A 27,055-nucleotide genomic window follows, 5' to 3' on the forward strand; every position below is an offset into this window, starting at 1 on the left:
CACAACCACAACTCGACAACAGCAAACACAACACTAATAACTCCTCACCACTACATTCAACACTAATACATGCATACACGCCTGCACACAACCACTGGGAAACCATAATACACCACATACTAACACCAATCTCAACAATAATAAGTGCACTTCATACACTACTCACAACCACAACTTATCAGTAGACAAGAAATGTCAACTAGCCTCGTTCACACCAAACCCATCGTTGAACACACTCAATGAAACATGCGATCGAGCAAGCGTGCGAGCATGCGAGCGAGCCAATGCGTGAGTGAGTGAGTGGTGAGTGAGAGTGAGTGAGTGAGTGAGTGAGTGAGTGAGTGAGTGAGTGAGTGAGTGAGTGAGTGAGAGTGAGTGAGTGAGTGAGTGAGTGAGTGAGTGAGTGAGTGAGTAATTAAATGAGTAAGTGACAGTTGACTTCATCTGTGTGTTGAGGATGGATAAGATTTGATTTGCACCCAACACATCCGACCACCATACTACTGTGCAATTGATATTAGCCCCATGTGTAGGGCTGCCAAAGAAAACTTCGATTCTTGGTCGACGGTTCTTACCATGCAACAAATCACAAGAGTAAAACCGTGACGGTTAATCCGAACCGCTCACAGTCTACCAACCCTACTATCAAACAACACCTCACTCCCATTCATCCATTTGCAAATTAATCATCTCTGTCAACACAACCACAACTCGACAACAGCAAACACAACACTAATAACTCCTCACCACTACATTCAACACTAATACATGCATACACGCCTGCACACAACCACTGGGAAACCATAATACACCACATACTAACACCAATCTCAACAATAATAAGTGCACTTCATACACTACTCACAACCACAACTTATCAGTAGACAAGAAATGTCAACTAGCCTCGTTCACACCAAACCCATCGTTGAACACACTCAATGAAACATGCGATCGAGCAAGCGTGCGAGCATGCGAGCGAGCCAATGCGTGAGTGAGTGAGTGAGTGAGTGAGTGGTGGTGAGTGAGTGAGTGAGTGAGTGAGTGAGTGAGTGAGTGAGTGAGTGAGTGAGTGAGTGAGTGAGTGAGTGAGTGAGTGAGTGAGTAATTAAATGAGTAAGTGACAGTTGACTTCATCTGTGTGTTGAGGATGGATAAGATTTGATTTGCACCCAACACATCCGACCACCATACTACTGTGCAATTGATATTAGCCCCATGTGTAGGGCTGCCAAAGAAAACTTCGATTCTTGGTCGACGGTTCTTACCATGCAACAAATCACAAGAGTAAAACCGTGACGGTTAATCCGAACCGCTCACAGTCTACCAACCCTACTATCAAACAACACCTCACTCCCATTCATCCATTTGCAAATTAATCATCTCTGTCAACACAACCACAACTCGACAACAGCAAACACAACACTAATAACTCCTCACCACTACATTCAACACTAATACATGCATACACGCCTGCACACAACCACTGGGAAACCATAATACACCACATACTAACACCAATCTCAACAATAATAAGTGCACTTCATACACTACTCACAACCACAACTTATCAGTAGACAAGAAATGTCAACTAGCCTCGTTCACACCAAACCCATCGTTGAACACACTCAATGAAACATGCGATCGAGCAAGCGTGCGAGCATGCGAGCGAGCCAATGCGTGAGTGAGTGAGTGAGTGAGTGAGTGAGTGAGTGAGTGAGTGAGTGAGTGAGTGAGTGAGTGAGTGAGTGGTGGTGGTGAGTGAGTGAGTGAGTGAGTGAGTGAGTGAGTGAGTGAGTGAGTGAGTGAGTGAGTGAGTGAGTGAGTGAGTAATTAAATGAGTAAGTGACAGTTGACTTCATCTGTGTGTTGAGGATGGATAAGATTTGATTTGCACCCAACACATCCGACCACCATACTACTGTGCAATTGATATTAGCCCCATGTGTAGGGCTGCCAAAGAAAACTTCGATTCTTGGTCGACGGTTCTTACCATGCAACAAATCACAAGAGTAAAACCGTGACGGTTAATCCGAACCGCTCACAGTCTACCAACCCTACTATCAAACAACACCTCACTCCCATTCATCCATTTGCAAATTAATCATCTCTGTCAACACAACCACAACTCGACAACAGCAAACACAACACTAATAACTCCTCACCACTACATTCAACACTAATACATGCATACACGCCTGCACACAACCACTGGGAAACCATAATACACCACATACTAACACCAATCTCAACAATAATAAGTGCACTTCATACACTACTCACAACCACAACTTATCAGTAGACAAGAAATGTCAACTAGCCTCGTTCACACCAAACCCATCGTTGAACACACTCAATGAAACATGCGATCGAGCAAGCGTGCGAGCATGCGAGCGAGCCAATGCGTGAGTGAGTGAGTGAGTGAGTGAGTGAGTGAGTGAGTGAGTGAGTGAGTGAGTGAGTGAGTGAGTGAGTGAGTGAGTGAGTGAGTGAGTGAGTGAGTGAGTGAGTGAGTAATTAAATGAGTAAGTGACAGTTGACTTCATCTGTGTGTTGAGGATGGATAAGATTTGATTTGCACCCAACACATCCGACCACCATACTACTGTGCAATTGATATTAGCCCCATGTGTAGGGCTGCCAAAGAAAACTTCGATTCTTGGTCGACGGTTCTTACCATGCAACAAATCACAAGAGTAAAACCGTGACGGTTAATCCGAACCGCTCACAGTCTACCAACCCTACTATCAAACAACACCTCACTCCCATTCATCCATTTGCAAATTAATCATCTCTGTCAACACAACCACAACTCGACAACAGCAAACACAACACTAATAACTCCTCACCACTACATTCAACACTAATACATGCATACACGCCTGCACACAACCACTGGGAAACCATAATACACCACATACTAACACCAATCTCAACAATAATAAGTGCACTTCATACACTACTCACAACCACAACTTATCAGTAGACAAGAAATGTCAACTAGCCTCGTTCACACCAAACCCATCGTTGAACACACTCAATGAAACATGCGATCGAGCAAGCGTGCGAGCATGCGAGCGAGCCAATGCGTGAGTGAGTGAGTGAGTGAGTGAGTGAGTGAGTGAGTGAGTGAGTGAGTGAGTGAGTGAGTGAGTGAGTGAGTGAGTGAGTGAGTGAGTGAGTGAGTGAGTGAGTGAGTGAGTGAGTAATTAAATGAGTAAGTGACAGTTGACTTCATCTGTGTGTTGAGGATGGATAAGATTTGATTTGCACCCAACACATCCGACCACCATACTACTGTGCAATTGATATTAGCCCCATGTGTAGGGCTGCCAAAGAAAACTTCGATTCTTGGTCGACGGTTCTTACCATGCAACAAATCACAAGAGTAAAACCGTGACGGTTAATCCGAACCGCTCACAGTCTACCAACCCTACTATCAAACAACACCTCACTCCCATTCATCCATTTGCAAATTAATCATCTCTGTCAACACAACCACAACTCGACAACAGCAAACACAACACTAATAACTCCTCACCACTACATTCAACACTAATACATGCATACACGCCTGCACACAACCACTGGGAAACCATAATACACCACATACTAACACCAATCTCAACAATAATAAGTGCACTTCATACACTACTCACAACCACAACTTATCAGTAGACAAGAAATGTCAACTAGCCTCGTTCACACCAAACCCATCGTTGAACACACTCAATGAAACATGCGATCGAGCAAGCGTGCGAGCATGCGAGCGAGCCAATGCGTGAGTGAGTGAGTGAGTGAGTGAGTGAGTGGTGAGTGAGTGAGTGAGTGAGTGAGTGAGTGAGTGAGTGAGTGAGTGAGTGAGTGAGTGAGTGAGTGAGTGAGTGAGTGAGTGAGTGAGTGAGTAATTAAATGAGTAAGTGACAGTTGACTTCATCTGTGTGTTGAGGATGGATAAGATTTGATTTGCACCCAACACATCCGACCACCATACTACTGTGCAATTGATATTAGCCCCATGTGTAGGGCTGCCAAAGAAAACTTCGATTCTTGGTCGACGGTTCTTACCATGCAACAAATCACAAGAGTAAAACCGTGACGGTTAATCCGAACCGCTCACAGTCTACCAACCCTACTATCAAACAACACCTCACTCCCATTCATCCATTTGCAAATTAATCATCTCTGTCAACACAACCACAACTCGACAACAGCAAACACAACACTAATAACTCCTCACCACTACATTCAACACTAATACATGCATACACGCCTGCACACAACCACTGGGAAACCATAATACACCACATACTAACACCAATCTCAACAATAATAAGTGCACTTCATACACTACTCACAACCACAACTTATCAGTAGACAAGAAATGTCAACTAGCCTCGTTCACACCAAACCCATCGTTGAACACACTCAATGAAACATGCGATCGAGCAAGCGTGCGAGCATGCGAGCGAGCCAATGCGTGAGTGAGTGAGTGAGTGAGTGAGTGAGTGAGTGAGTGAGTGAGTGAGTGAGTGAGTGAGTGAGTGAGTGAGTGAGTGAGTGAGTGAGTGAGTGAGTGAGTGAGTAATTAAATGAGTAAGTGACAGTTGACTTCATCTGTGTGTTGAGGATGGATAAGATTTGATTTGCACCCAACACATCCGACCACCATACTACTGTGCAATTGATATTAGCCCCATGTGTAGGGCTGCCAAAGAAAACTTCGATTCTTGGTCGACGGTTCTTACCATGCAACAAATCACAAGAGTAAAACCGTGACGGTTAATCCGAACCGCTCACAGTCTACCAACCCTACTATCAAACAACACCTCACTCCCATTCATCCATTTGCAAATTAATCATCTCTGTCAACACAACCACAACTCGACAACAGCAAACACAACACTAATAACTCCTCACCACTACATTCAACACTAATACATGCATACACGCCTGCACACAACCACTGGGAAACCATAATACACCACATACTAACACCAATCTCAACAATAATAAGTGCACTTCATACACTACTCACAACCACAACTTATCAGTAGACAAGAAATGTCAACTAGCCTCGTTCACACCAAACCCATCGTTGAACACACTCAATGAAACATGCGATCGAGCAAGCGTGCGAGCATGCGAGCGAGCCAATGCGTGGTGAGTGAGTGAGTGAGTGAGTGAGTGAGTGAGTGAGTGAGTGAGTGAGTGAGTGAGTGAGTGAGTGAGTGAGTGAGTGAGTGAGTGAGTGAGTAATTAAATGAGTAAGTGACAGTTGACTTCATCTGTGTGTTGAGGATGGATAAGATTTGATTTGCACCCAACACATCCGACCACCATACTACTGTGCAATTGATATTAGCCCCATGTGTAGGGCTGCCAAAGAAAACTTCGATTCTTGGTCGACGGTTCTTACCATGCAACAAATCACAAGAGTAAAACCGTGACGGTTAATCCGAACCGCTCACAGTCTACCAACCCTACTATCAAACAACACCTCACTCCCATTCATCCATTTGCAAATTAATCATCTCTGTCAACACAACCACAACTCGACAACAGCAAACACAACACTAATAACTCCTCACCACTACATTCAACACTAATACATGCATACACGCCTGCACACAACCACTGGGAAACCATAATACACCACATACTAACACCAATCTCAACAATAATAAGTGCACTTCATACACTACTCACAACCACAACTTATCAGTAGACAAGAAATGTCAACTAGCCTCGTTCACACCAAACCCATCGTTGAACACACTCAATGAAACATGCGATCGAGCAAGCGTGCGAGCATGCGAGCGAGCCAATGCGTGAGTGAGTGAGTGAGTGAGTGAGTGAGTGAGTGAGTGAGTGAGTGAGTGAGTGAGTGAGTGAGTGAGTGAGTGAGTGAGTGAGTGAGTGAGTGAGTGAGTGAGTGAGTGAGTGAGTGAGTGAGTGAGTGAGTGAGTGAGTGAGTAATTAAATGAGTAAGTGACAGTTGACTTCATCTGTGTGTTGAGGATGGATAAGATTTGATTTGCACCCAACACATCCGACCACCATACTACTGTGCAATTGATATTAGCCCCATGTGTAGGGCTGCCAAAGAAAACTTCGATTCTTGGTCGACGGTTCTTACCATGCAACAAATCACAAGAGTAAAACCGTGACGGTTAATCCGAACCGCTCACAGTCTACCAACCCTACTATCAAACAACACCTCACTCCCATTCATCCATTTGCAAATTAATCATCTCTGTCAACACAACCACAACTCGACAACAGCAAACACAACACTAATAACTCCTCACCACTACATTCAACACTAATACATGCATACACGCCTGCACACAACCACTGGGAAACCATAATACACCACATACTAACACCAATCTCAACAATAATAAGTGCACTTCATACACTACTCACAACCACAACTTATCAGTAGACAAGAAATGTCAACTAGCCTCGTTCACACCAAACCCATCGTTGAACACACTCAATGAAACATGCGATCGAGCAAGCGTGCGAGCATGCGAGCGAGCCAATGCGTGAGTGAGTGAGTGAGTGAGTGAGTGAGTGAGTGAGTGAGTGAGTGAGTGAGTGAGTGAGTGAGTGAGTGAGTGAGTGAGTGAGTGAGTAATTAAATGAGTAAGTGACAGTTGACTTCATCTGTGTGTTGAGGATGGATAAGATTTGATTTGCACCCAACACATCCGACCACCATACTACTGTGCAATTGATATTAGCCCCATGTGTAGGGCTGCCAAAGAAAACTTCGATTCTTGGTCGACGGTTCTTACCATGCAACAAATCACAAGAGTAAAACCGTGACGGTTAATCCGAACCGCTCACAGTCTACCAACCCTACTATCAAACAACACCTCACTCCCATTCATCCATTTGCAAATTAATCATCTCTGTCAACACAACCACAACTCGACAACAGCAAACACAACACTAATAACTCCTCACCACTACATTCAACACTAATACATGCATACACGCCTGCACACAACCACTGGGAAACCATAATACACCACATACTAACACCAATCTCAACAATAATAAGTGCACTTCATACACTACTCACAACCACAACTTATCAGTAGACAAGAAATGTCAACTAGCCTCGTTCACACCAAACCCATCGTTGAACACACTCAATGAAACATGCGATCGAGCAAGCGTGCGAGCATGCGAGCGAGCCAATGCGTGAGTGAGTGAGTGAGTGAGTGAGTGAGTGAGTGAGTGAGTGAGTGAGTGAGTGAGTAATTAAATGAGTAAGTGACAGTTGACTTCATCTGTGTGTTGAGGATGGATAAGATTTGATTTGCACCCAACACATCCGACCACCATACTACTGTGCAATTGATATTAGCCCCATGTGTAGGGCTGCCAAAGAAAACTTCGATTCTTGGTCGACGGTTCTTACCATGCAACAAATCACAAGAGTAAAACCGTGACGGTGATTTCGAGCAACTTGCAGACCACCATGTTTGAATACCATGAATTTATCTGTTTGTCATCAATTTTTTTTTTCTGGAAGTTCTACATGAGCGCACATTTATGTTTTAATGATTTTACGTACTGTTTCTTTTTGAATTAACTTGCTTAATTGCTGTCTGCTTTTATGATTGACTTCTGCGGTGAAAATATATGTTACTACTGTTTCATAAATATCGCACTTGTCAGTGAAGTTTATGTTTTACTAATATCGTGTACGTAGAAAAACTGCCTCTGCATATTGTAGTTGCTACTGACAATTCCCTGCTATCATATATCTTTACTATAATATCAACACATATAAACCGTTTTTGACATAATATTACTGCTACATGGATTTGTGGAATCATTTTGGACTTATTGCCTCAGAAGTAACAAATTGCACACTTGTTTATCATTGTTAAGTTACTTTTTGTATTAATTTTCACGTGTTTTTCATAAACTTGGTTATAAATTTGTAGGACACCGACACTATCTGAATGGCGCTGGAAGCCAGACAAATAGACTAAACATAACATAGCTACGGTAAATTTAGTTATAAACTGAAGATGTCTATCGACATTTAATTGAAGTCAAAGTAGACAGATATAAAGATACGATACCCGAAAATCAACTTAAAGCACAACACTTTTAAAGAAATTGAGACAGAAAGGCTTGTATTTATAGTAAGACAAATACATTTTCTTAAAATAATATAAATGATTATTAGCTCAGTCTGAAAGAAACTGAATGCTAAATCAAATATCAGCAACAAACAAAAATATTTTTATGTCCGTAATAAAGAGAAATAACTAAAACTACAATAACAATCTCGCTTCTAAACAAATTACGCTTTCGTGTTACCGCATCTAATTATTCAGCATCGAAAATAGTAAATACGAAAGGGTAGTTAGAAAGGTAATATAGACAACAAACAGTACATAACATCAATAGCAAATAACTAATGCATAATTAACATGAAAGTGAAAATTAAAACAGAACAAAGGAATGAACGAGGTACATAGTAGGATAGAAGGAAGAAAAATATTAACGGTTTGATGAACGTTATGAAGTGTTTTGGTAGTATAACTGCCGAAGTTGTTTGGCTTCTGCACTCATTACATCGTGTGATCGATAGACGCGATCCCTCACTTTATCATGACTTTGTAACTACAATGAGAACATACATAAAATGAAATGTACTTCTTAAAAATTTATGTGAATTACAAGATTTACATTTATGCATTAGTTTTTCTCGATATACTAAAGCAATCTGAGAGTGCTACAGATCACATATTGCAATATTCAGAGAGATAGTGTAGTACGCTGTTAGAACCCGACCGTTGTTGCTACCTTGACGTGGTGGTCGGGCTTGCCTATCGTGATGAAGCAATCGAGCTATACTGACTGGAACAACTGTTCCTCAAGGTCCTACCATGTCAGACAGGTCGGTTGAAGAGCGGTAAGACTAAAAGCAACAAACCCAAGGTCCGAACGCGAAGTCGTACTGCTGACTGTACAGAGGTGTGACAGCAGTAAGGTGTTTCCTTCAGACAACCAGCATGACAGCGATGCTGCCTTCCCACCTTGCCTTATCCCACGGATATCCGTCTCTGGCGGTAAGGTCCCAAAAAGTACGGAGCTAACACAAAAATTACCCATAAAAAGGTCGTGTGTGACCGACCTCAAGCAGTTGTCCCTTGGGCAGTACGGTCAAGCTCTCAGGTCACTAAGACCACCTCTAATCCAATTTCCTTTTCAGGTACCTCCAGAACAACCCTTCCACGATGTGGGCAACCGGGAAGTGATAACCGCCTTCATACCTCTAACAGCACTCAAGACTGACGCTGTTAGAAGAGTATTGGATAAACAGTAAATAGAACTCGATACAGTGGATAATTGATCTTAAAAGCTATTACTTTCCCTGATATTCAAGAAAACCAATGCGTCAAAACTGGAATGAAATAGCTCCGTAAATAATGGTAACACGTAATGACCTTGGTACAACAAAATTTGCGAATTCGAAGTAACGACAATAAATAAGATAACAGTCATTGTGAAAATACGAATTAGAAGTGTTTTCACAGTAATCCACACCAGGTAGGACTATCTCTTAATGACAAAAAACTGGATTATATGATCGTTCCTTTAGCAGTTTTACTTCATTACAATTATAGTGTTTAGGGCTAGATAATAGTTAGACATTTGTTACTTTTGTTGCCCTAGTAAATACAGATTAACAACTAATTTAGATCCTTAAAGTTTAGCTGTACACGCAATACCACTAGTGCTTACTCAGTAGTCTGAGCATATGCAATTTTTGATTATTCACCATTTCGAGTGTAAAAGCTGCATTAGCACAAAACCCACATTGATCAGTAAACTTAAATCTCCATAGACATCCGTATACCATAGATAGTATATGTAGAGAATGTCAAAAGTACTTATTCTAATCAGATTTAGGCTATTATGGTAACAAAATTTTCAAGGTTGATGTGACTCTTGAATTAAATTTAGTGGCTTAAATGTTCTGCAATCAAACTAGACGCTTTTTTAGCTCAAAACTGGGTCAACTATCTGACGCCTCTAACGTAAGATATTAAACATGTTTATACTTCCACTCAACTTGCTTAAAACACTACATTTTATTAATGTCTTCATCAATTAAACTATAAAAGCTTACAGTAGTTCGGGCAATATCCGGTTGTTTAAGGTTTAATATGGAACAATAGATTGTAAATTTCGAGACTTCACTTCATCGGTTCAACCTTTGAAGTTACTTGCAAAAAGCACAACCAGTGAATAGAGGACAGAATCAGATGTAAGTTGAGATGTCTTTGTTTACATTCTGGTAAGGATAATGTAGTCACAATTTACGCTAGACTGGCCACAAAATCAGGAATATGTGAACAACTTCTACTTTATTGACACAAAGATAGACTATGATAGAATGATGTGAAATTTACAAAATTGGTATTTGTAGGAGTCTATTTGAGAATATAAAGCATTATAATTAAATAAATAAATAAATAAAATGTTAAGTCCGAAAAATAATAAACTTAGTATCCATTTGGTATGATAACTTAGAGGAAATGATTATCATTAACGGAAAGAGAACACTGAACAGTAGAAAGTACTTACTGCTTTATAAATATCATCGTTCTCTGGGAAATCATTTGGTTTTCTTGGCAATACATGGACGTGAACGTGCTGATAATAATAGTGATAATAACAATCGTTATAATGAAATAGAGAACCATCAAAAATGTCAATCATAATGGATGGATTAAAAACAAACTAGAAATACGTTTGTGTACTATTTATACAAAATTTGTCAATATTAGAATAAATAGTTCGACAAATATCGGACGCCAAGTACAGAGAAGACATTATATATTTGAATTAATCTAGGGCAATTGAAATTTAAGTAATTCCAACGTTTCGTTCAGCAAACTTGTCTGGACTTCTTCAGGGTAATAATCAAAATTACCAAAGAAATATATACTATTTAACAATCAAATCAAGTTTCTACTGTGCTTATCTAATCATATTCAGATGTAAGTAGGATAACATGAGCTAGCTATATGAGAATCATGTGAATAGTTTACAATGTGGAAATAAATGAATGATTGTGTATAGGCATATTGATCCTAGGTATTGATTTGTTTTTACATGAAGTAAAAATAATAGTGCTAGTTGAAATTGTTTTTTGAACCGTCTGTGAGTATGTAAAATGAGAATCATCACGTATATAATTGTAATGCTAAAATATTCCAATTAATTCTTGTCAGAATAACGATGCATATGAATAGAGATAGAATTCAGTTACTTGTTAATGAACATTTGCCATGTAGTAGATAGTTGAATACCATCTTCTCTGTTCATATTAGCTCACATATACAGCACTTCCGTTGCCAATCTTTCTTTATATGTAATAAAACCTTTCTGAAGTATTTTGATACCTTCGAAAGTGATCTAGTGCCCAGTTCCTAATGTATGTAACGCTATTACCGATCTATTCTCAAGTTACTTCAGATTAACAGAGGATTTGAAAACATTTTTCATTGTTTGTGTTTCTTCAACCTTACATCTGAATATGACTGGATAAACACAGTAAAGATTTGATTTGATTGTTAAACATCATATATTTTTTGACAATTGTGATTAACACCCTGAAAAAGTTCAGACACGTTTGCTGAACGAAATGTTTTAATCATTTGAATTTCAATCGCTGAGATTGTTTCTCTTATGTGAGGTCCACAAATTATATTGAATTCCAAAGGATTTATCATTATGACTTCAATAGTTAGAAGAAGAGTACATTTTTAAATTATTGAGCTACACTTTACTCAAACATATGCTGTGTTCATGAAACAGGCATTACAACAAAAGACTGAATTATTACACCAGTTAAATGAGATTAAAGAGTTACGAGCACGGAAACTATTCGCGTCACATGGAACAGTCTAGAAAGATTAGTAGTGATAAGTTCGCTACTTAAACGCTTGTTTCTAACTTTCTAGCCACTTCCTATAGCTTCAGACTACTCCTACACTTCAACGTGAATAGGTAAACAGAGCGAACAGTAAGACGTTTACCCAAAGGTTAGTCATATACAAAAAAACTGTGTATACTTATCGTCCCGCGTGACCTCAGGCTTCAAGAACATCCTGGAAACATGTCAAAAATATGATAACAACATAGGCAATGATCCAATCAAAGCGCGATACATCATAATCCCTCATTTCTAGATGCTCCTGAGAAACTTCTATTAAATGCTGAATCATAAGTTTCCAGGGCTTCTAGAAACTTTGACGAAGGACATTATAGGAATTCCCAACAAATAGAAACTTAAAAACTACATCGACCAAAGAGAAAATGTCACACATTCTAAGTTGTGATTTATCTTAAAATTATACCTTTCAAAGCGTAAGTACATTAGCAAATGTTTAAGGATCAGTCAGTCAGTCAGCAACAACGCAGAACTTTGTACGTACGTACATCAGTTCAAGTTGCCATACCACATTACCACACAGATACAATTGTCGATTCAAATCCCGGTAAGAGTAGAGGATATTCGTAGGTTACTAGTATTCGATCATAGGTGTCTTCGAAACATTGCTCGTATATCATGGGACCATCGAGTAAGTAACACAGTTGTTAGGAAACGGGTACTAGGTAAGGATGGCAAATCAATTGATGAAGTAAAACTGCATCAGTTGAGATGGCTGGGACACGTGTTACGTATGCCCAACGACCGACTACCTCGACGTGCTATGTTCAGTGGTATAGGAGTAGGTTGAAAGAAAGCTAGGGGCGGCCAAACCAAAACATGGCACAAGTCCATGAAGTCACTGACAAGTGGACTGAGTCATGTTGGTAGGTGTAGACTACCTGGTTGGGGAGCGCGAGATGATAGCAACCGATGGTTAGAGACCCTGAATGCCAAGGCTCAAAATCGTTTGCAATGGCGCAGGTGCATACACTCTTTGTGTTCTCCCAAATTCTAATCTTCTAAATTCTTCATGTCCCTTTTTTCCACTTTCCAAATTTATTTCACTGGATTATACTCTTTAAATAACATCTCCAAACCCTAATCTTCCCGATTACTGCTTATACTCTTATTACCTCTACCACTACGGGATTTGAATCGACAACTGCATCTCTGTGCTAATGTGGTGTGGCAACTTGAACTGATGTACGTACGTACGAAGTTCTACGTTGTTTCTGACTGACTGACTGGCCATCGGTGGCTGATAGCAATGTGATCTAGTTAGGTTCGACGTTGGGACGAATTAGGGGGTCGCCATGTTAAAAGATGTTTTCCTTATGCTTAAAGTTAGTATTTGCAAGGAACAGGCGGTTATCTGAGCATATCTACAACAGATGATCGCCATCATCTGTTCTTTGAGCCACGACAACATAAAATCCAACCAGGTGTCTTTCCCTATAGCTTAGTCTACCTACTTGAGCATTAAAGTCACCGGCCACTATTACTACATCAGAGCACCTAACTTCTTGGAGAAGGTCAGAAAGCTTTCTGTAAAACTCATCTTTTACATCATCTGAGCTGCAGTCAGTGGGAGAGTGGGCAGAGACGACGAAGAAGTAACGACGTGTGTCCCTATCTTTCTGAGTCCTTACTGTTCCGTTTAGTCAGACAGCGCACAAACGACTGTCTACTGGGATCCAGTCTAGGAGAGCTAGTTCCGCCCTAGAAATCATTGCCACACCTACACCGACGAGGCCATGGGAAGCAGAATCAGGGCTTCCAGATACACGAAGCGTAAATTGAGTCGGTTCTTTATTTTGACATGGTGAGGTTAAATGAATGACGCTACTCGGATCTTGTATGCGCGTTTCGGAGACGCAGCACACATCGATAGTGCGAGATTCTAAAGTCCTAGCTAAGGAAGCCTGCTGTCCTATTTGGCAAAGTGTTCGGATGTTAAAAGCTCCTACATGTAGTTAAGAGTGTGGTTTCAGGAGACCAGGAATAACGTTTCGCATACTCGAATCGTTTGCATTAGCGGCGCGAGGCGACAAAGGGACTTGAGAAAGGTAGGAAGAATTTGATTATGACAAACTTTGTCTCGTGCGTTGTTACGGGTATGAGGTCCGATGTCACTTCCCGGCTGCCCACACCGACGAAGGGTATTTCTTGAAGCTGAAAAAGGAGTTGGATTAGTGTTAGTCTTAACGACCTGAGAGCGCGACCGCAGAGACGGGTCACTCACAGCTTCTTTGTGGGAAGTTTTTAACGTGTTAGCTCCGTTCATCAAAAGGCCTTACCGCCGGAGACGGGAATCCGTGAGATAAGGTGAGGTGTGACAATTTTAGGGTCCACCTTTTCCAATCCCTTCCTTCCTTCTGAGAAGGCAGTATCGCTGCAGATGCTGGTTGTCTGAGGGAAACACCTGAATGCTCTCACACCCGTCTACAGTCAGCAGTACGACTTCGCCCTCAGACCTTGAGTTGCTGCTTTCAATCTTACCGTTCTCCAATCGACCTGCATGGCATGGTAGAACGTACAGGAACATATGTTCCAGCAAGTATAGCTCAGTTGAGTCATCACGATAGGCAAGCCCGACCACCACGTCAAGGTAGACGCTGCGGTCGGGAATGTTTAAGGATAAGTACGTCTAGACATAGATTGGAGTAACTATTGACCTTTTCTAAATACCTTAGGAAAAGGTTAATTGGCCGGAATTATTCTAAGTGAATTCGATATTTTCATTCTAAACATTGAAAACCTAAATATTTAAACAACTTTTGTCAATCGATTGATATCTCATTTCTGTTGACTATTAGAAATTCAATTGACTAACGATTAAAAAAATGGTCATTACAGAAAACTAGTTACAGTAATTTCTGATAAATTACAGAGTACAACCATATGATCATAATTTACATTTGAATAAATGAGTAATTAAGAAAGCATTATGCAAATGAACCAAATTCATTTGCTTCAATCACAAGTTGACTGATACTTGAGGTAGGCTAAAGTACAATAAAATACTAATTTAAGATTGGTCAAATATATGCACAATATTTGTTAATCTGACAGTTTACTTGAATGGGTTTGGTAGAGATTAGATTAGTTTATAAGTTGTATATATCCCGGTTGTCTTATTCAAGGTAGCACTAGAAACAAAGGGGCTCTATGAAATAAATAGACAGTCGGCCGGTAATAATCATGAGTTGTTGGGTATCATTGATGAAGCAAACCCTTGTTTTAGGCGTTTTAAGGGTGATCATACGAAAACTATCCAGCCCTTATTGATTTTTGAGGTTCATCTTTTCTTAACATTAACTTTGGCTCCAGCTTACGAAAGGAAAATAATACATATTTTTAACGTGAGTCTACCCTTTTACACGCAGATGACATGAAAAGGTAACATAACCTAACAAATGTAATGGAATGTAGCTACTCTTATATATCCGAAATGCAGTTATCCTATTGGTATACGATAAACTACGCAAGTCAGTTCAATATCATCAACAGAATCGCCATATGTGAAAGACAGTGAGTTTCGTCCAGCAAATAACCAAACTTGAATGACATTTTACAGCAAACAGCATACAGGCTGTGATACACACGATCAATGAGATTGTATACAATGAAGCACAGCTATGGTGACTAATCAGGAATATTTATACCTAATTATTAGCTTACTAACAAGTTCACCAATCCATCAAATATTGATAACCTAGTTAAATTTTCTAGTGAGATATGAGTGTTATACAATGGAACATTGAGACTACGATTGACCAGCAAGTTAAATATCATATCAGTAGAAATAAAATTAGGCTACTAAACAATACTACTTAATTGTTTAATGCTGAATACAGAATAAAATGAAAAATTTAGCAGTTCAAAACGGTTCTTTTTACTATTACTACGACTACCACTAATGATAATACTTGGATGTCCAAACTGAAAGACAGGATTTCCGTTAGTTGGAACACAAGCATGTGCTTCAATCGCTAAACTATTAAGGCATAATTATTTTACAAAGATAATCTGAAAGAATAACATTTTTTCAGTAAAAAACTTACTGACACACTTTGACCAGCATCTTCTCCATCTTGCATAGATATGGTTAAGCTTGTAGCTGAAAAATATCCAGCTAGTCGTTCAGCAATCTGTCTGACAGTCATATAAAGATCAGCGACTTGTGCCAAATTTAGATGACAAAATCTTTGCACACTAGCAATCGGACAAACAAGTATGTCTATATTGAAACTTATTCGTCAAAAGAAAATAAGCATAATCTGATTTGTGATATGTGTTTAGTAACAATTACTCTAGTAAAAGTAAAATGTGAGAATGATACCATCAGAATCGAGAAAAGGAGCTAGGTTTTTGCGCAAAATACAAAACTGGCCTAAAATGAGTGGTAATAATCTTTATATGGTGTTCAAAACGCTTAAAACAAAAAACTTCCTGTCATCGTGGAGTAAAACTGGTGCTAAATGTATCAAACACTCAATTTTTCCTATGTAGATTGCACATTACAGGGAAAAGAACAATAATTTCTAGTCTTGAAATAAACCTTAATCCAGTGGTATTATAATTTAAGGACGAATAGATGAGACTCAGGATACAATATATTGGATTCTTGCGACAAATCCATCCACCCACATAGTTACAAAACATCTCTATAGTTGAAGCCAGTTCGTAAAGAGCACCTTAACCATTACCAAAAGCAATCTGAAGACCGTCAAAAGTCTATTTGCCTCCATTTAGGGATATGAGAAGACGAGTAAACCATATCCATTTGAACGAACGTGGGTCTCCGCTTTTCTAGTTCATAGCCAAAGTAACATATAAAGTGCTTTGACAAATTAAGTAATTATGTAAACTTTTTTACACTCGATGTTATAACAACAAATACTAAAAAGTTGGAACCAGTTTTCGAATTATTGCCAATTATAATTGGTAGGTGTATGGAACTGGATAACATTCATTGTGATCTTTTCCTTTTTTGTTTTGATAACCCTGGATCCACGAGATTCTTATCACATAAGTAATATTCGTGCTTCTTTGGACAGCATCAGTGTACTTCCGTATGTACGAAGTATTTCATTCTTCACAACCAGTGTACAAAAGAATCTACCACGAAACTAATCTTTCCTGTCCAACTTTCGTACAATCGGTTTCACTTATTTCGAGAACCACCAAGTTAATTTACCTCATTTTCGTAGCTGTTTGATTGATCGATCTCATACATTGTCCGGACATTCCATGTACCTATATTAATTATTGCTATTGTTGTTAGAAGGGTATAAATGGTTTAAATCTTCTTCTCTTGGTCAGTGTTTTTTCGCATGCTTGCTGACTACATGCCCAACTATCCTCATTTCCCCGTGCTTGGGAACTGCAGTAACCCTAGAAAAGTTACAGGAGGAGTTAATTTGGTCATTAAATACTGCTAATTTAAGTCTCCCCTACTTTAGGTGGCAACATTTTACAGCCATAAAGTGAAACAGGGACAACTTGTGAAGCATCCCCGACTATTAGTATGTAGACGAATATTATGCCGATGCTACATGTGACACGGTTGGAGAAAGCCAACCAAGCTTTCTGATAAAGCTTACAAGATGAGTGAAGTGGCCGACGCACACAAATTCTTCATTCACTATAATCGATCTACAGGTTGAAGCAGACCAGGTTGTGTTTGAAAGAGAAATGAATCCCCAGAAAGTTTGCATTGATACTCAACACGATCAGAAGATTTTGTCCTTTGACAGCGTCTTCAACAAACAGGACTGTGTCATTTACGTATTCTAATTCAACAAGTTAGTTTCGTAATAGATCGATTCCTAATAAGTCAGATGATAAAATCGCTGTTTTTAAAAACGTGTCTGTGATAAAATCGTGTATAAACGGTGGCAGCGGACAGTCCTGATGCCTTTCAAAGACAGACACTGTTATAAAACATGTTGATCAACTCAGACACATGTGTCAAACCCTTTACAGCTGATGTTTCACCTAGACAGTTGAACTCTATGTCAAGAAATATAACTAGTTGGCAGCTGGTAGATATTTCTGTGTCCCAGAACGTGACGAAGGGCAAAAATTTAGTCTACACATTCCCATTCAAGTCTCAAACCATCCTGGTTCGTTCTTCATGAGCCCCAGTTAAGTATTGGATGGTAACTGAGACTAATGTTTTAGATAATATATTAGTCAAACTGATTTTCCTGTGGTTAACACAACAGGACTTCTGATATTTCCTATAAACTAGAATAATCAACGACTGTGTCCAGTCAGATAAGATTACAGCGAAACTATAAGTTATGGAGGAACCAATCAGATTCAAGACAGATCTCGGATTTTAGTGCGAAATCCATTCAATTATTTGGCTAAATATCATTTTGGTATTACAGCTGTGGTCAGTCCCTAAACTCAAACTGCTATCCAAGATAATCAAACTTCCAAAAAACCGGACCACCATCTTCACAGAACTACGGAGTTAATTTATCAAAACCTGGATTCTCTCAGTTTAGATTAGTCATGGATTTTTCAATATCACTAAGAGTCGAGGAGCATATGTTGGTATCCCATTCAGGTTGCTTGGTAACAGTAGACAACTGGAGGTAGCTGGAAAGCAGTTAAACTGTTCTTCAAAGTTTACCATCCATCGTCCCAATACATTGGGCTGGGTAGAACATTGTTCGATCTTTTCCGCAATAAATTCATTAACTACTGGATTTTTGGTTTTTTTCATGAGTTTTGTTCCGAAATAGTCTCACTGATAGCTGAATATTTAACATCAGTTTCCTCGATGAACCGTAAAAAATATGTGGTTTTACCTATCGCCACTACCTTATCTTTTCCATTTCTCCTTCATTACTCATAGCTGCTCTCGACGAGACTAAACTTCTTGTCCGTTCACATTGTCACTGTGTGCGAAATTACATCGTTAGATAAATGATAGTTGTCTAGTCGATAGCAGAACGCAACTTCTTGAAAAAGGCACTAAAAAGAATACCTTTTAGTGGATTGGAATATCATATACGAAGAAAGTATCTTTTAGCTTTTAGACCCCCAAATGCCCTGGTACGGTCGAGGGTGGGGAGAGTCAACTCTCCCTCTCCAAATGCTCTCACATGGCCACGTGCATACAACCACTGACAGGGAAGTCCCACTCAATGCCTTCTCGCGGCATTACTGTTCTTTACGAAATTGAGAAAACGAAACGCGAATATCCGGAGCTTTAACCGGTTTAGTGGGTATAGAGGGTCTACACAGAAGAGTCGAAAAACCCTGATTCCAAACAAATGATGCACATGGGCTCCAGTATATTGAGGGAACAAATTGTGTGCGAACCAATCGTTGGTCACCGGCAACCATGAAACTGCATCTCCCTACGTCGCTCCACTGCCTTGTGGACCAGATCGTTAGGTCAAAGGCTCCGGGTGTGGCCTCCTAAGAAAAAACCACCCGCTTCAGTTTCGGCACCCGGGCAGTATTACAGCCCTCACACAAATCGAACGATTTATGTGGTGCAGATCTATTTGGTGCCTCCTTGTACCAATGTTTATGTGTTTAAATATATAAATAAATAAATTTATGTTTTGTTTTCGACAAACATTTACTAGTCCTTTAAGATGTAGATAAAATATGATACAAAAAAGGATACGTCCTGGTACCAATGGACTAATATTTACGAACGCGAAGCTTAACTTCGATTGATAAAAGACACAATCCGATTTGATTATATGAGGACCAAATTTAAAATCCACAGACTGTATAGCTATTTTTGCAAATAAAATTGGACAACAGCAAAAAATGTTTAATATAGCTGGTTTAAAATAAACTTACATGATTATTTTTTATTATTATTATTATTATTATTATTATTATTATTATTATTAATGGCTTTGAGTCATTTTTATTAAGGATATAAATACATAAACGAAGATAAAAATAGTGTTAACCTGAGATCAGGGTTATAGAACAGCTGAATAACTGACTTGGTTGAGACATTGTAACACTTGAAATAATAAAATTAGTAAGAAGTAACTTTAGGCATGTGGAACAAGCAACAACACGAATGAGTAATATAAAATGGTTTGGCAAAATCAACATGAATACAAAGCCATCGTTTAGTAGAAAATGATCACACATATGACTTAATTTTCCAGATGTTGGCATTTTGACAGAACATATTCGCTGTATCAGCAAACCAATTTTTTGATCTGCTCATAAATTTCAAGGGGACACATGCAACTACAGGTAATTAAGTTTATTGTATTGATTTCAAGATGAAATGAGAGGAGATGCCTTGGTGTGTAGGTATGGAGATTAGATGCAACTACAACTCACTGAAAGAAAATAGCAGTCGCTTACAATTGATAAAGACTGATAAGATGCGGTAACTCATGCAGTGTTTCACATTGAGGTTATCTATTTCGGATAAATTTTGGGTACTTATTGTAAAATTAGATAACAAAGCTTGTGGTTTGAAACCTGAAGCATTGATTTCAGTAACACTGAGATGAGAGAAAAAAATGGATTAAAATCAGAAGCGAAGAAGAAAATAAGTAGACGAGTAGCATATAATGAGAAAAACAAGTCAGTTAGAAATACCATCAGAAAGAGTTCTTTCAGTTAATGGAGTTCTCATCAGTTTCTATGAAGAATGCAAAGTAAACCACAATGGGATCGCTATTACCTTATGTTCTCAATTATTTCTGATCATGTTTCAACCCACTGAGTCCTACCATCTACAGGACCTCAAGTGAGAAGTTCTACACAGCGTCCTTCCATACTACGGTGTTGAGTCATAAACTGACTATTCGCTTTATCTACCCAGTTTCAGGGTTCACAAATCGCTGAGATAACATTTGTAACACATGTACAAGCTACCGGAGTTAGTATTTTAAAGTAATGATATCGACTGAATTATTGTCGATGTGCTAAAACACACATTGCTAAACCTTAGCATTACTAACATGGCGTTACCACGGATGTCAGCAATTCTTTGGAGACAAGAACAATGGAACGATTCCCGAACATCCTTAACTCGGAGGCCAGGTTTCACAAGTGCAGAGTATGAATACTTGGCTTGAATGAGTTGAAAGAGTTTCTGATAGTTAAGATGCAGCTGCCACTTCAATCTCGTTAGTAATCTCCGACTACCAAACTTCTCAGTCAGTATGCAAACTTTTTAAGAATTTAAAACTGCCGTCAAACTTACGGTTAGTTGAAGTAGACTGAAGTGTCTCACAAAACCGCAAGAGATGCGACCCGCTATTTCCAAGGCATCATGCAAATCCTGATGGACTGACTACTAGACTTAAACCTAACTCGGTTCGGTATTGTGATTGCAATGGAAGCCTCAACCAATTCACCTATGTCAATCGCTTTGGGATGAGACGTCCGTTAGTCATTAAAAAGCAAGGTCAGCTAAGTGAAAACAAGGACATAATCAGAGTCCGAATAGGTACTCCAAAAAGAGCGGCAGTCCGATGCACAACCATACAAAGAGTAGTTGATAGGGATTTGACCAATATGAGTTCAGGGATGAACTGGAGAGGAAGGAGTTAAGGTAGCACATTAGTGATGCCCTGTTACGGTCGAGGGTGGGGAGAGTCAACTCTCCCTCTCCAAATGCTCTCACATGGCCACGTGCATACAACCACTGACAGGGAAGTCCCACTCAATGCCTTCTCGCGGCATTACTGTTCTTTACGAAATTGAGAAAACGAAACGCGAATATCCGGAGCTTTAACCGGTTTAGTGGGTATAGAGGGTCTACACAGAAGAGTCGAAAAACCCTGATTCCAAACAAATGATGCACATGGGCTCCAGTATATTGAGGGAACAAATTGTGTGCGAACCAATCGTTGGTCACCGGCAACCATGAAACTGCATCTCCCTACGTCGCTCCACTGCCTTGTGGACCAGATCGTTAGGTCAAAGGCTCCGGGTGTGGCCTCCTAAGAAAAAACCACCCGCTTCAGTTTCGGCACCCGGGCAGTATTACAGCCCTCACACAAACCGAACGATTTATGTGGTGCAGATCTATTTGGCGCCTCCTACCTATGTTCATGTGTTTAAATGATAATAAATAAAAGATAGATGACTGTGACAGAAGTAGGTGCTGGCCAGAAACAGATTATTTATGGAACGTTTCAGAAAAGTCATTCTTATCTGACCTGGGACAACGAGTTTCATTTGATCACAAATGACTCTGCTCTGAGCCTAGATGCCCGTACCTAGGTATTTAAATCTCCAATTAGCACTACCATATAATTGTCGAATGCGCTTCCAAGAGATTTTATTGTTGATAGTTCTCATCCTTGATTCCAACCAAACTGCTATTTATCATTGCATAGGCAGATATTTAGAAGAGACATTACATACCATGCCATTTTCTTCCTATTGTTATGAACTTTTCTAACCCTAACATCACATAAACGACTGTTAATGTGGATCCAATCGATTAGTGATGGCTCTAGTCTGGTGCTAAAGGAAACACTAACGCCAGTCAAACCGGATGAAAATAATAGCCCCCAGATAAATCCACATAAAACAAACTTTTCAGATAGGCAGATGAAGAACGAATTCGTCTTTAAACATGGTTTTTTGGATAAAGAGCAAACATTAATGTTAAGACCTTTCAAAGACCTAGTCAAACCTATATGCTGACCAATCTACATCAGTTTGAGGACGTTGAGGGTGGATAATTTAAATAATACAGGCGGTTTTAAGAAGTCTGATCTATACATCACATTCAGTGGTAGCATTCCGAATTTCGACTAGACAGAGACTTAAGATAGTTTAGGAAGGATAGTACTTTCAACACATACAAGGTACTGAGGGGGTTGAGAAATAGAAGTAAACACCGAATGGAAAGAAAATGGAATGGGAAAGTAAAGTAAAACAAGTATACTTGAACATAATGGATAGCAATTATCCTTTGAGCTAAAGAGGACGCAAAGTAAATATATCAATCTTTTCATAATTTTGGTTACATTTGCATAAGAGCTAGGACACTTTTCGATGGCAAAAACAGATGCAAGTGGTTTTCTTAAGGGATCACTCCTTAAACTTGAGATCTAGGGCTCCAATCCACAAAGGGGTGGAGCGGCGTTAAATAACATCCTATGGTAGCCGGTGACTAAAAATGAGCTTATGTGACATTTGTTTCCTTAGAATTCTGAAGTTACTGTGCACAACTGATTCGGAATCCGTTCCCCAACTCGCCCGACAACCCAGTTAAAGCGCCGGATGTTCGCTTTTCGTCCTCTCATTTCTGTAAACACACCCATTGCATGAGTAGGGCTTCTGTGGCAGTGGCTATTAATGCATGGCCATATGAGAGCATTTCAAGAGGTGGAACGGACTCCCCCTAGACTTTAGTCGTACCAGGTGGTTTGAGGTTAAACACTCAAAACACCTTAGCCATCTAGCGAGCTTCCTCAGTTAGATGTGACTGTGCACCGGACAAGTAAGTGTCTGTTCACTCCATGATGTTAATACGCATGTGCACAAGAATAGAGGTGAATCCACACTCACACGCACGGACATACAACTACACAGAACGCCGCTGACATATCTCCAGTTAACAACGTGTACTCAGCCAAAATCCGTTATGCACTGAGATCTGATTCATTCAGCAAGTTTCCCAACGCATGCTCATCCAGCTATGCAAAGGGAGACTAAAAATGAGCTAAAATTGATGAAACCATACACAGATCAAGCAAACACAAATATATTTTTATACATAAATATACATCACTGGAGTAATCCAGATATATGGGTGGTGACTTTTGTCAGATGAATAATCTATTAATTAACAATAAGCCTAGACTTCTCATATACCAAGTGCCCTTGTGACAGCATGAGATCTGTTTGGACCCGATCGACTTATTTGATAGTGAATTTACAACATGATAACAATAACCCCCATCAATGGAGATAGGTTACAGTATAAAATATTTTTTCTTGAAACTAAAGACAGATATTAAAGGGTTTGTGATCAGTAACCACGGTAGATTTTCTTCCAAGTAAAATTTTGTGGAATTCTTACACTTCAAAAATGAGAGACAATCCTTCCCTCTCGACCCAACTACTGTACTCAAACATTCTTAAAACAATGGGATATTACAGTGTCCATATTGTAATAGAGGGCATCGGCAGCAAATAGAAAACTGAGACTAGGATAATAATATATAAAGATCATATCATATATTAGTATTGGCATGTGTTTTGCACCTTCTAAGTGCAAAACACCTTTACACGACTGACAGGACCGTGATCCTGCACTCACCCTGAGTAGTGAACAGGCAGTAACTAATGTTATATCCGGTGAAGATTAAATTACAGGTAACTTCCAAGGACTATTCATGGACTAATATTCTATAAATATTCTTATTGTATAACTACTCAACAATTACACTATGTATATTTATATTCCTCTTATTATAAGCTTTATTTTGACCTATATTTTATTACTGTACGATTTACTGTCCCTAAATTATGCTCAGTCTATTAATTACTGTCCCCCTCATTTACAGCCACTTTTTGGCTTATTTGTGCACAAATATTATTTCCTATTTTATGGTACGTTGTGGTCTGTCTGATTGATATATAAACTGGGTATGTCTGAAATAAACGATCTGGTCTGATCTGCTCTGATTCGATTCATATTACGGAAGCTGGTATTGCGTTCTGGACTCAAGTGGAAGGGCTCGGAGGACATAGGACCAATAAGGACGCTAAACTGCCCACACCGGTTGAACGTCATTGGTTGGCCTAGTTTGAAGGTTCGTATAAGTCGTATTCGGATTGGTAGATAAATCGTGTGATAGAAAAGCCAGACATTCAAGGTCATAACAATTAATAATAATAATAGTAATAGCAACAGTAATATTATAATAATATAATAATGATATTATAATACTATAATAGTAGTGATAATAATGCAATATATAATGTAGTATAATATAATGATAATAATGGTGGAAACAGAAAGGTACAAACAGAAGAATTCTTTCAGTTAAGGAAGTTACGACCACTTTTCATGAAGAAAGTAAAAGATTATGGCAGGATCGCCACTAACTTCTATTCTGATCCATTTCTGATAGTCTCTAGCCACTGTGTTGCACCATCTCTCGGAGATTCGTGAAGGACTGGCTTCTGTTGGTCCTTCACGACTCCTTAGTTGGGGTCCTAGAGATGGTGCAACACAGTGACTAGAGACGTTATTAAACATGGCTCAGAGTATAAGTTAGTGACGATCCTGCCGTAACTTTCTTCTACTTTCTCCATAAAAGTGATCCTAACTTCTCTAAGTGAAAGGATTTTTGCTGGTTGTATTTTTCGTAACTGAACTGTTTCCTCCACTATTGTTCTTTCACTCCCATAAATTAATTTTGGTTCGTTGTTGTTCTTTATTTTACTATACACACTTTACATCATCTATCTCTTCACAACCTCATTGTTGTTGTGCGTCGCATAAGTATTTGGTGCCCCATCGTACCAATGTTTGTGTTCAAATAAATACTAAATAATTGACCTCAACATATGAAACGATTTTTGACATTCAGTAAACCAATTCCATTTCGCACTTTTGAACAGAAAATAACCGTGTGTCTGCCAAATTTTTAAATTCTAAAGTAAACCGAGTTATCGATGAGCTAAAGGATTTATACCAGTAGAATTAACCACTTTCGTCACAGCTCCTAATTTCAAAAATTAGCAAGATGTGGATTCTAACCAGAAATTTCGCGTTACTTTGTGGCTGACTGATCATTGTGGAACAATCACATGAATGGAATTCATCACTCTACATCAACTTCATTGACTACGAAAAGGCATTTGATAGCGCGGACAGAACAACACTATGGAAGCTTCTTCGACACTACGGCGTGCCTCAGAAGATAGTCAATATCATACAGAGTTCATATGATGGATTACACTGCAAAATCGTGCATGGAGGACAGTTGACAAAGTCGTTCGAAGTGAAGACCGGTGTTAGGCAAGGTTGCTTACTCTCACCCTTTCTCTTTCTCCTGGTGATCGACTGGATCATGAAGACGTCAACATCTGAAGGGAAGCACGGGATACAATGGACATCTAGGATGCAGTTGGACGATCTGGACTTCGCAGATGATCTGGCCCTTCTATCCCAAACGCAACAACAAATGCAGGAGAAGACGAACAGTGTGGCAGCAGCCTCAGCAGCAGTAGGTCTCAATATACACAAAGGGAAAAGCAGGATTCTCCGATACAACACAGAATGCACCAATCCAATCACAATTGACGGAGAAGATTTGGAAGATGTAAAAACCTTTACATATTTGGGCAGCATCAATGATGAACAGGGTGGATCTGATGCAGATGTGAAGGCGCGGATCAGCAAAGCAAGAGCAACATATTTACAACTGAAGAACATCTGGAACACAAAGGAACTGTCAACCAACACCAAGGTCAGGATTTTCAATACAAATGTCAAGACAGTTCTACTGTATGGAGCAGAAACCTGGAGAACTATGAAAGCCATCATCCAGAAAATACAGGTGTTTATTAACAATTGTCTGCGCAAAATACTTCAGATCCATTGGCCGGACACTATTAGCAACAATGTACTGTGGGAGAGAACAAACCAGATCCCAGCGGAGGGAGAAATCAGGAAGAGGCGCTGGAAGTGGATAGGACACACATTGAGGAAAGCACCCAATCGCGTCACAAGACAAAGCCCTCACATGGAATCCTCAAGGCCAAAGGAAAAGAGGAAGACCAAAGAACACATTACGCCGAGAAATGGAAATAGACATGAGAAAAATGAACAAGAATTGGATGGAACTAGAAAAGAAGGCCCAGGACAGAGTGGGTTGGAGATTGCTGGTCTGCGGCCTATGCTCCATTGAGAGTAACAGGCGTAAGTAAGTAAGTAAGTTGTGACTGACACTATGTTTAACGACGATAATTAGCTCTTCCAGTAGTAGACGAGGACAATACTGTAAAACACAACAATGTTAGCTGGACTAAGTCAAAGGGTATTTTGCAAATAATAGTTTCGATTTTGCATCAACCGAGGCGACTCAACAAAAT

At 39.5% G+C, this 27,055-nt stretch overlaps 1 protein-coding gene across 2 annotated transcripts in view; it reads right to left on the reverse strand.

Annotated features, from left to right (window-relative positions):
• Nucleotides 1-8,142: 8,142 nt before the first annotated feature.
• NIT1_1 (Nitrilase) overlaps nucleotides 8,143-27,055 on the reverse strand; it is a 37,280-nt gene continuing 18,367 nt past the window's right edge. For both annotated transcript variants that reach the window (XM_051217056.1, XM_051217055.1), the window contains 4 exons: nucleotides 19,632-19,745; nucleotides 16,042-16,217; nucleotides 10,624-10,692; nucleotides 8,143-8,652 (listed from right to left, as the gene is read on the reverse strand). In XM_051217056.1, coding sequence (XP_051065689.1) covers nucleotides 8,548-8,652; nucleotides 10,624-10,692; nucleotides 16,042-16,217; nucleotides 19,632-19,745 — 464 coding nt within the window. In that variant the 3' untranslated portion in view covers nucleotides 8,143-8,547. The remainder of the gene's footprint in view (nucleotides 8,653-10,623; nucleotides 10,693-16,041; nucleotides 16,218-19,631; nucleotides 19,746-27,055) is intronic.

This window comes from Schistosoma haematobium, chromosome 6, assembly GCF_000699445.3.
Source record: "Schistosoma haematobium chromosome 6, whole genome shotgun sequence".
NCBI classification, from domain to species: domain Eukaryota; kingdom Metazoa; phylum Platyhelminthes; class Trematoda; order Strigeidida; family Schistosomatidae; genus Schistosoma; species Schistosoma haematobium.